Source organism: Ranitomeya imitator, chromosome 2 (assembly GCF_032444005.1).
Source record: "Ranitomeya imitator isolate aRanImi1 chromosome 2, aRanImi1.pri, whole genome shotgun sequence".
In the NCBI taxonomy this organism is placed as follows: domain Eukaryota; kingdom Metazoa; phylum Chordata; class Amphibia; order Anura; family Dendrobatidae; genus Ranitomeya; species Ranitomeya imitator.
Genome location: NC_091283.1, coordinates 252,974,134 through 252,986,009, shown reverse-complemented (window position 1 = coordinate 252,986,009; position 11,876 = coordinate 252,974,134). Strand labels below are relative to the sequence as shown.

The window sequence follows — 11,876 nt, the reverse complement described above, 5'->3', positions numbered from 1 at the left end:
TCGTCTACATTGCTTCGGTCTTCCGAATCTCGCTTTGTAGCTGTAGAAAACTACACTGCATTAGGCCTACAAATTGGGTATGGGGTGTAGAGACGGTGTGTTCCACTCCAAGGTGTTCCCCAGGTTTCCTCGCCATTGCTTCAATCTTCTGACTCTCGTTTAGTAGTTGTTGAAAACTACACTGCATTAGGCCTACAAATTGGGTATGGGGTGTAGAGACGATGTGTTCCAATCCAAGGTGTTCCCCAGGTTTCGTCTACATTGCTTCCGTCTTCCGACTCTCGTTTAGTAGTTGTAGAAAACTACACTGCATTAGGCCTACAAATTGAGTATGGGGTGTAGAGACGGTGTGTTCCACTCCAAGGTGTTCCCCAGGTTTCGTCTACATTGCTTCGGTCTTCCGACTCTCGTTTAGTAGTTGTAGAAAACTACACTGCATTGGGCCTACAAATTGGGTATGGGGTGTAGAGACGGTGTGTTCCACTCCAAGGTGTTCCCCAGGTTTCCTCGCCATTGCTTCGATCTTCTGACTCTCGTTTAGTAGTTGTTGAAAACAACACTGCATTAGGCCTACAAATTGGGTATGGGGTGTAGAGACAGTGTGTTCCACTCCAAGGTGTTCCCCAGGTTTCCTCGCCATTGATTCAATCTTCTGACTCTCGTTTAGTAGTTGTTGAAAACTACACTGCATTAGGCCTACAAATTGGGTATGGGGTGTAGAGACGGTGTGTTCCACTCCAAGGTGTTCCCCAGGTTTCCTCGCCATTGCTTCAATCTTCTGACTCTCGTTTAGTAGTTGTTGAAAACTACACTGCATTAGGCCTACAAATTGGGTATGGGGTGTAGAGACGGTGTGTTCCACTCCAAGGTGTTCCCCAGGTTTCCTCCCCATTGCTTCGATCTTCCAACTCTCGTTTAGTAGTTGTAGAAAACTACACTGCATTAGGCCTACAAATTGGGTATGGGGTGTAGAGACAGTGTGTTCCACTCCAAGGTGTTCCCCAGGTTTCGTCTACATTGCTTCGGTCTTCCGACTCTCGTTTAGTAGTTGTTGAAAACTACACTGCATTAGGCCTACAAATTGGGTATGGGGTGTAGAGACTGTGTGTTCCACTCCAAGGTGTTCCCCAGGTTTCGTCTACATTGCTTCGGTCTTCCGACTCTCGTTTAGTAGTTGTAGAAAACTACACTGCATTAGGCCTACAAATTGGGTATGGGGTGTAGAGACGGTGTGTTCCACTCCAAGGTGTTCCCCAGGTTTCGTCTACATTGCTTCGGTCTTCCGAATCTCGTTTTGTAGCTGTAGAAAACTACACTGCATTAGGCCTACAAATTGGGTATGGGGTGTAGAGACGGTGTGTTCCACTCCAAGGTGTTCCCCAGGTTTCCTCGCCATTGCTTCAATCTTCTGACTCTCGTTTAGTAGTTGTTGAAAACTACACTGCATTAGGCCTACAAATTGGGTATGGGGTGTAGAGACGGTGTGTTCCACTCCAAGGTGTTCCCCAGGTTTCGTCTACATTGCTTCAGTCTTCCGACTCTCGTTTAGTAGTTGTAGAAAACTACACTGCATTAGGCCTACAAATTGGGTATGGGGTGTAGAGACGGTGTGTTCCACTCCAAGGTGTTCCCCAGGTTTCGTCTACATTGCTTCGGTCTTCCGACTCTCGTTTAGTAGTTGTAGAAAACTACACTGCATTAGGCCTACAAATTGGGTATGGGGTGTAGAGACGGTGTGTTCCACTCCAAGGTGTTCCCCAGGTTTCGTCTCCATTGCTTCGATCTTCTGGCTCTTCTGAAGTAGTTGTTGAAAACCACATTGCATTAGGCCTACTAGTTGGGTTGGGGCCTTCTATCTGTGTCTGCCGCTCCTTGCTGTTCTCCTACTGTGAACAAAGCTGTGCCGCCGGTTTACTATTGTTGCCAACTTTGAACTGCATTTAGAATACTTACTGATTTGGGCCTACTCTCTGTGTCAGCCTCTCATTCCAGTTGTCCTCCACTGAACAAAACAATGCCCCCTGGTTAGTCCCGTTACCAATTTTGAACTGCATTTAGCCCACTTTATTCTTTGGGCCCATATCTGTTTCCCCCTCATCCTGCCCATTGCCCAGCCAGTGATAGATGAGTCTGCTGGTACATTGACCCATAACGCAACATTTCCCGTGCACGCTACACTGCAAGATTGTGACCCTGCTGAAAGTCAGGTCCCCCTTCCCGCATACCATACCACCTTACACGGGGACAAAGAGGAAGGTGCAGATGAAGGTGCAGGTTCATTCATCAGGTGGGGGGAGGAATACTCGTTGGCGACGTCACTGGCACAGGGCCCCTCATAGTACGCAAAAGTGTTGCTGCCGGTGGGAGGCGCCACCGCCGTGCAAACACACCACTGTACTTTGAGGGGCCCTGTGCCAGTGCCAACGAGTGGGCCCCCCTGCTTGCTCAGGATCACAGCACTTGCAAAGTTGAAATACCTACCTCTCCCTGCTCCACTGCCGTGACGTGGTCAAGATTTCCTGGGCCCACTAATTACTTGAACCAGCCCTACCCCCCACAACTTTAGCCAAATGACCCCCAATTTCCAATGCCTTACTATTATTATAAGGTAAATTTAGATTGACAAGCTTCAGGAATAAGAATGTATGTTTTTTGCCATTAAAATGGACACTGTACATGTTTTCCTGGCCTCCACTCACTGCCGACTATGCTCCCCCATTGACTTGCATTGGGTTTCATGTTTCGGTCGATCCCCGACTTTTCACGATAATCGGCCGATTCCACTCGACTCGACTTTTGAGATAGTCGGGTTTCGCGAAACCCGGCTCGACTCTAAAAAGGTCAAGGTCGCTCAACTCTACTCACTAGGTTTATGTCTCCTGTTACCAGAACAGCCGCGACCAGGAACCAACACGCGCTCTTCGAATAGACAGCCGTCACATACAAGATCCAATCACATTCTTGTGTTGTCAGCACTTCCATTTCTCACTATGTAACACCCCAGGCTGACATTCATTCTTATTACTTATTAACCATTGGGTTACGGATTTGTCTTCTGGGTCATTGGATTCTTTTCCAATAATCCTATTTTTTCAGTCCAATGCTGATCCATCAAGTTCACTAGTGGTGCACAGCTTTACATCACTATACCTGTGACTTCAGAACCTTCCAGAACACCAGGTCACATCTCATATAGGAAACTACTGTGTTACTGTTACCCGTTAAACGAACTACCTTACACCGCGGTGTAACATAGTCCGTTAACGCCGCCATTACTTTCTATGGCGGATGCATCGCTAGCAATGGGCGTGCGCTAGCGATGTGCCGTCATTGAGTGACGGACCCGAGACGCGGGCTGCAGCGTTTCCGGGTCCGTCACTGCTAGCGCAGATGGAGCTAGCAGATGCTCCATCTGCAATAGCGCTGTGCCAACGTCGGCACTTGCATTAGCGCAGACTGTTTAACGTATGTCTTGAACGGACTGCACTAACGCAGTGTGAACTTAGCCTAACACCATTTATAAATGATTTATTTAATGGCAAGAACTTTCTCTTTCACATCACTTACATGTTTATTCATTCTTTTAGGTGACCTCACTTCATTCATAAGTACTTTTTAATATAATTAATGTATGTAGATGTTTTTTTTTTTTTTCATGAACCATAATTTATCTTTGTTTGACGGACTTTCTCATGAACTCTGACATATCGTGCTTTGTTTGTTTTTTTTTTTTCCAAAAAGACTTCTTATAAAATGTTCCAAGCTTGACATGTTCATCCGCTATCAGGTTTGTCCTGAGGAAGAGGTCCTGCGTGACTCTGAAACGCGTTGACTTTGAAAACCTATTTGAATAAACATTTCTAAGGAAATCTCCATATCTGATAGTCTTCATCAGCAGTGCAGGTACAGACACATTATACCCGGATCAGCTATTCTGCTCGGTCTTTGGCCCCGTGTCCGGCAGCAGCTGATTTATGCATTGAACATGTTGCTGAGGTGCCGCTCTATCAGGTGAGTGTAATACTCCTCTATTCTCATTACATCTTATCAGATAAGACCCTATTTTTCGCTTGTTTGTTCCTCAGTATCTCGACTACAAGAAATCTCTGTAACGCTTTCAGGTTACTTGGTTAGAAGCAATCAAGGACTGCTTGGACCTTAACGGAGTCCATCTGAAATCCCAATGCAGAAGCCAAATGTCCTGAGAACTGGACCTGCTGTACCACAAATTGCCATTTCTCCAAGTTAGCAAATAAATATTTGTCACGTAGAACCTGGAGAACCTGTCTGACATGCTCACCATGCTCCTCCAGAGTACGTGAGGAACTCAATACATCATCCAGGAAAATTACCACAAATCCACCAATCAGGGAGAAAAAATATAATTAATGACATTTTCAGAGACTGGAAGCATTGGTTACCCCGAATGGCAGCATCAAATGTTCAATCTGCCCCTCAGGTGTATTGTGTGCGGGCTTCCATCCGTCACCATGGCGATACGTATAAGGTTATATGCCCCTCTCACGGTAAGTCTGTAAAACCATTTATCTCCAGGTAATTAGCTAAACAGGTCAGGTGTAAGGGGTAAAGGACAGGGAAGGTGAGCTGTGATTTTATTACTCTCTCTGAAGTCCAAGCATGGACGCCGCCCTCCATCCTATTAACAAAACCTCACAGCGACTGGAGAGGGGCATGGCCGTATATGACCCTTAGCCGGACACTGGAAGGGGGTAAATAAGCGAGATTTCGGCATTTTAGCTCCCGGTGTGGAGGCGATAGCACAATCATATGCCGCCATATACTAGAGATCCGGTAACCGGTAATAATTCCCTCATGTGTGGGGTCTATTTGTCTCCAGAGAAATCACACGTTACATTCCACACAGAACATTGTGTAGAAAAGGCGGCACGAGGTAATTGTGCCAGTAGTGAGGGCGAATAATGGCGGAAATGTCACTGACTGAGGAGAAGTCTCCATGTAGCGTCTTCACTGTGGATCACGTGACCCCTGACTCCTCCCCCCTGTGACCTCATCACAGGTCCTGTGCGCACAGAGCAGCCATATATGTGGAGTGCGGCTCTGCAGGTGGAGGTATGTGGAGATTCCCCATTACTGAGCGCGGGGACATTAACCCCTTCTGCACTGAGACTCTTTATAAGAATCATAACGTTGTTGTTGCGTTTCCTGTAATAGATACATACGAGCCAACTATGGAGGACAGGAAGTGAGGGTGCGGATTGTTCTCCTAGTACAGGGCCCCTTTCTTGGCCCCACACAGTGTAATGCCCCCATTATGCCCTGTAAGCAGGGTTCTGCCCCACACCCAGCTGCCTCGGGCACTTTACCATGAGCTGGTACCTCAGATTCTTCCCCGCACCCCTTTCCTTTGTTGGCGCCAAATCTGTTCTGCCTTTGGTGCTCCGGCCTTTATAATATCAGTAACTGCGTCATCAAGGTCTCCTGACCAGGTGCACCCTCTAGACTCTTCCCTCCGGAAACCCTCCCTCTTCCCATTGATGTCACATGGTCCCGTCTGGACGGCAGATAGCAGTCTGTACAAATGCAGCACAGCCCTGAGGAGTCTTTTTTATGACTCTCCTTTTTACACCCCTTATGTAATATATATGATGGCGCTCACACAGTATAATGTTTCCACAGTACTGGCATCTCTCGTAAAAAAGGGATTTTCACAATACCGCCATACCCCCACACAGTATAATGTTCTCATAGTACCGCCATCCCCCACACACAGTATAATGTTCTCATACTATCGCCATACCACCACACACAGTGTAATGTTCTCATAGTACCGCCATACCCCCACACACAGTATAATGTTCCTACAGTACCGCCATACCCCCACACACAGTATAATGTTCTCATAGTACCGCCATACCCCCACACACAGTATAATGTTCTCATAGTACCCCCATACCCCCACACACAGTATAATGTTCTCATAGTACCGCCATACCCCCACACACAGTATAATGTTCTCATAGTACCGCCATACCCCCACACACAGTATAATGTTCCTACAGTACCGCTATACCCCCACACAGTATAATATTCTCATAGTATCGCCATACCCTACACACAGTATAATGTTCCTACAGTACCGCCATACCCCCACACAGCCAGCATCTATAGTCTCATAGAGATTTATAACACTGCCCAGGAGATGAAAATAACAAAGTGCACTCAGCTGCAATCTGGTGGATAAGATATTAATAGCTGACAATAATGGATGAACACTGACGGCTGACAATGGCTGCTTTAACTCATGCACAGTCTAGTAGACAGAGATAGATGGTTCCAAGGGCAGCCTGGTCAGACTTATAGGGACTTTTGACAACCAATCTGATAGGATATATCAGATTATGAGAAGACATTGGGGGGTGCTCCAGGCAGATCCGGGCTTAAAAGATTTCATCTCCCCTACACCTAGCATCACCTATAGGAGGGGGAGATCAATTGGGGACAGGCTGGTACATAGTTTATACCAAAGACCACAGGGAACAGGCACATGGCTTGAGAGAAAACCACTTGGCTTTTTTAGGTGCGGTAACTGCTCTAAGTGCCAATATGTTAGACAGACTAAACAATTCAAGAGCGCTGCGAATGGCAGATGCTTTGACATTAGAGACTTTGGTAATTGTAAGTCATCAGGAGTAGTGTATAAGATCACCTGCTCTTGTCCCCTAGACTACATTGGCAAAACCACAAGGGAGCTTAGAACGAGATTTGGTGAACATCTTGGGGACATTAGGCACAAAAGGGACACCCCTATTGCCCGGCATGTCAATCAGGTGCATGGGGGTGCCCCGGAGGGGATCACCTTCTGCATGATTGAATTACTGAAACCAAAGCTAAGAGGAGGCGACTTTGATAAGGCCCTCCTAAAACGTGAAGCAGAGTGGATCTTTCGTATGCAGTCCGTATCGCCACGAGGGCTGAATGAATCACTAACTTACACATTCTTTCTGTAATATAGCGTGTTCATACATTCGGTATACACTTTAAATCTCTGTTCTGCCCCTGTCTCAGGTTGCATTGTTAAATGGGGGGCCTTATTTTTGGAACCGTCATACTAACCCTACGTATTTATATTTTTTGTAGGTGTCAATTGTGACTAATATCTTTTTAGAAAATTGAACATTTTCCCATATCTAGTACCACACGGACACTTTTCAGAACTGTTCCTCTGGAATATTTTTATTATTTTTCATCATCCCTAATCATAAATGGGCCATTATAGTAGGTGGTTATACTGTAAGCGGATTTTTTATTAATATCCTGTATCTACAGTTATTCAATGTATGCGCACATACGGGGCTCATTTGCCATTTAGTAGCGCACTGTTCATGTCTAAATAAGCGAGCGTGGAGGCCATGTATATACTATTACTGCGCCCTATTCATGTGCACCTTATCTAGAGCGCTTTTGCGTCTCTTTTGCGCCCTTGCAGGTCTGGTCTCCAGCGTTGCGTCCCGGATTAGGGGGCATGCGCTGGGTTGCGATATTGTTATCGACCTTTCTGCGCCGGCGTATGGGTTGCCTACCAGTGTGCACTTCTAATATTGTGCGCACGCGCCATCCACTTGGTTCATCACTGGCCCCCTCCTTGCACTCCGGAATGGAGCGCATGCGCCGCTTCGCTTTATTGCCTATTACATGTGGCGCGTGCGCACTAGTTATCTATCTAAACAACGTCTGCCTGTCTTAGCATAGTGCGCAGCATTGTATTTCTCATCAAACATGGCGGCGCCCATCGCACACAATCTGGCGGGGTGTCGGTTCTGGGATATCACCCATTGTGGTATGTACTTTATTTCACATGCTCATTAATGATCCTTCTCTGATTGAGGGGGTGGGAACCCCATACTATTATGGACGTGTTTGTACCAATCGGTCCCGATGTCTGGACCCTGGATTTGTTTACTATACCCGGTGTTTCTGGAAATGATGGGGGTGAGTCCCTACTGAATATCTCCATTGGTCAGGAGGGTTTATCTGTCACTATATAAGCGCCCCCCCCATTGGGATCTTACTAGGTCTGCCCAGGCATCAGGGCACCTGCATCTTTGGCCTCTGGTTCGACATCTCTGCCCCCTGAGGAACCGTATGATGGGGAAACGCGTCGGGGCGTTGGCTGGCAGCTAAGTGGTTTTTTGGGGGTTAACACCCTTTTTGTTTGCTGCCCTTGGAACCATCTATCTCTGTCTACTAGACTGTGCATGAGTTAAAGCAGCCATTGTCAGCCATCAGTGTTCATCCATTATTGTCAGCTATTAATATCTTATCCACCAGATTGCAGCTGAGTGCACTTTGTTATTTTCATCTCCTGTGCAGTGTTATGAATCTCTATGAGACTATAGATGCTGGCTGTTATGCTGGACTATTTAAACATCGCTGAATGTTTTGAATGTACTGATATTGAATACTGCTAATGGCTTTTTAAGTTTTGCTGCCATGCACAGCTTTATCTTATACTGAACCAGGTCATCTGTTAGTATATCCCCCTTGCTACTATCCTCCCGTTAATTATGCATACAGCTCTATCTTTATGTGATATGCAGTAGGACTGGAGCATAAACGCTATGAGCATATAGGTTTAGATTTTTTTGCTCATCCTTTCAGCGTTTTGATTGTTCTATACGGGATTTAAATGCAGGGGGTTGATATATATATTTTTTGTGCACCTTAGTTTCCTTACCTTACGCTTTCTTTCATTTCTTTTATATGCTCATTGTTTTCCCACCTATAGTTTGCGAGTTATTTAACAGGGTGAGCAGGTGAGAGCCGCCGCGGAGTGGGGGGCGCCAAAAATTCTATCAGGGTGCCAACCTCCACTGCTAGGAAGGGACAGCAGTTAAGCGTAGGGTCATTGTATTAGGCTAGGTGCACTATTAGATTCTTTTAGTATTTTTTGTGTTTCACTGGGAATTGGTATTTTTATGGTAATCTAATTAAAACTATATTTTTAAGGGGACGACATGTTACACAGTTTATAATTTCCCTATTACATATCTGATTTTCTTTGGCGTTCACCCTCTCAAACAATAAAGTGCATGAGCCAATGGTTAATATAGGGGGACACTTACTATATATATATAGTGTCTCCCCTGACGAAGGATCGTGCGTCTGAAACGCGCGTCGGGGTGCCCTGGATAGTGACTGGTGGTCCCTGGAATCGGAGTCATATATATATAGTAAGTGTCCCCCTATATTAACCATTGGCTCATGCACTTTGTTTGTTGCCGCTAAATGCGGTGTTTGGTTGCTTCACATGTATGCACTATTTGCACATTAGATTGAGTAACGTTTACAACTCCACTCTCGCAGATTTCTGCTTTTACCTGACACTTTTGTATTTATAGTTGGTTTTTTCTCTCCCATGTTATTGTATTTTTATGGGCCATATTGGCATGATATAACGGACACAGGATTTACATATATGGACACCAGTTAACTACAGGCACTATACATTTTTTATATATAATTTTTGATACATTTTTTATATATATATATATATATATATATATATATGCAATTTTTACTCTATTGTATGGTATAGTCTGAGTTTATGTAATTAATAAAGCATTTTTTTGACCACATCCTTGCTTTGATTGTTTTTATGGAATTTTTTTCTATGTTGAGCTTGAAACTGCAGGCACAATGACGTCACTACATCACACCTGTAGTGCGGAGCCTCAGTACTCACACCGCACAGACCAGAGCAGCGCTCCTCAGGAACCGGGTTGGCTGAGTAGCGTGTGGTTATTAATCAAATATCAGGAATTGTGGGGGCATCATATTAAGAGAAGAGCTGTTGGGACTCTCATACTGAATGTGTGGCTGGTAGGGGCCGTTATACTGGGGTTGTGGTGGACTGTAAATGCCTCCATACTGAGTGGGGGGTTTTATTTTGTGTAGCAGGTTGTGGTGGCCATAATTATTATTATTATTTATTTATATAGCACCATTGATTCCATGGTGCTGTACATGAGAAGGGGTTACATACAAGTTACAAATATCACATACAGTAAACAAACTAACAATGACGGACTGATACAGAGGGGCGAGGACCCTGCCCTTGCGGGCTTACATTCTACAGGATTATGGGGAAGGAGACAGTAGGTTGAGGGTTGCAGGAGCTCCGGTGTTGGTGAGGCGGTAGCTCCGGTGTTGGTGAGGCGGTAGCTTCGTTGGTGATGAGGCAGCAGCGGTGTCAGTGCAGGCTGTAGGCTTTCCTGAAGAGATGAGCTTTCAGGTTCCGTCTGAAGGATCCGACTGTGGTTGATAGTCGGACGTGTTGGGGCAGAGAGTTCCAGAGGATGGGGGATATTCGGGAGAAGTCTTGGAGGCGATTGGATGAGGAGCGAATAAGTGTGGAGGAGAGAAGGAGGTCTTGGGAGGACCGGAGGTCACGTGAGGGAAGATATCGAGAGATTAGTTCAGAGATATATGGAGGAGACAGGTTGTGGATGGCTTTGTAGGTCAGTATTAGCAATTTGAACTGGATACGCTGAGGGAATGGGAGCCAGTGAAGAGATTTGCAGAGGGGGGAAGCGGAGGAGTAGCGAGGAGAGAGATGGATTAGTCGGGCAGCAGAGTTAAGGATGGACTGGAGAGGTGCAAGGGTGTTAGCAGGGAGGCCACAGAAAAGGATGTTGCATTAGTCAAGGCGGGAAATGATGAGGGCGTGCACAAGCATTTTAGTAGATTGGGGGTTGAGGAAAGGACGGATCCTGGAGATATTTTTGAGCTGGAGGCGACAGGAGGTGGAAAGAGCTTGGATGTGTGGTTTGAAGGACAGGGCAGAGTCGAAGGTTAATTAATTAATAATTAGAGATGAGCGAATATGTTCGGAAAACGATCGCCAAATATAAATTCGGCACAAATATGGTACATTCGGATTCATGATCAGTAACACGAGCATTTTTCTTAAGATCGGAAAAAGGTGGTAACATTCGGTAAAAGATATAATAGAAGCCGGCAATACATGTGGCGCGTTTAGTAAAATCACAGCCACCAATGTGGGAGACTGGGGTTCAAATCCTGGCTCTGCCCTGTTGGACATAATATATCAGTAGTGGTCCATAACACTATGGTGCCTACCTCAATAACCATGAGAGTGTCACAAGTAGTGTTGAGCATTCCGATACCGCAAGTATCGGGTATCGGCCGATATTTGCGGTATCGGAATTCGGATCCCGAGTTCCGATATTTTTGCGATATCGGGATCGGGATGAATATTCATGTGTAAAATAAAGAATAAAAATAAAAAATATGGGTATACTCACCCCTCCTGCGGACCCTGGACCTTAGCGGTGTAACTGGCAGCCCCCGTTCCTAAGAATGAGCGGGTGAAGGACCTGCGATGACGTCGCGGCTTGTGATTGGTCGCGTGAGCAGTCACATGAGCGGTCACGTGACCAATCACAAGCCGCGACGTCATCGAAGGTCGTTCACCCGCTCATTCTTAGGAACGGAGGCTGCCGGTTACACCGCTAAGGTCCAGGGTCTGCCGGAGGGGTGAGTATATCCATATTTTTTATTTTTATTCTTTACATGAATATGGATCCCAGGGCCTGAAGGAGAGTTTCCTCTCCTTCAGACCCTGGGAACCATTCCAGGATACCTTCCGACATTTGTGTCCCATTGACTTGTATTGGTATCGGGTATCGGTATCGGCGATATCCGATATTTTTCGGATATCAGCCGATACAATCCGATACTGATACTTTCAAATATCGGAAGGTATTGCTCAACACTAGTCACGAGCAAAGAGAGTCATGCCAGCTCAGACGTCGCCTGGATTAACAAGGTCCGCGTCAGATGTCGAGGAACCAGTATAATCTGATGATAAATGG

At 45.8% G+C, this 11,876-nt stretch overlaps 1 protein-coding gene across 1 annotated transcript in view; it reads left to right on the top strand.

The window, feature by feature from the left end:
• The first annotated feature begins 5,053 nt into the window (after positions 1-5,053).
• Positions 5,054-11,876, top strand: part of LOC138667359 (oocyte zinc finger protein XlCOF22-like) — a 50,843-nt gene continuing 44,020 nt past the window's right edge. Inside the window, exon 1 of the mRNA XM_069755586.1 lies at positions 5,054-5,091. Coding sequence (XP_069611687.1) covers positions 5,065-5,091 — 27 coding nt within the window. The 5' untranslated portion in view covers positions 5,054-5,064. The remainder of the gene's footprint in view (positions 5,092-11,876) is intronic.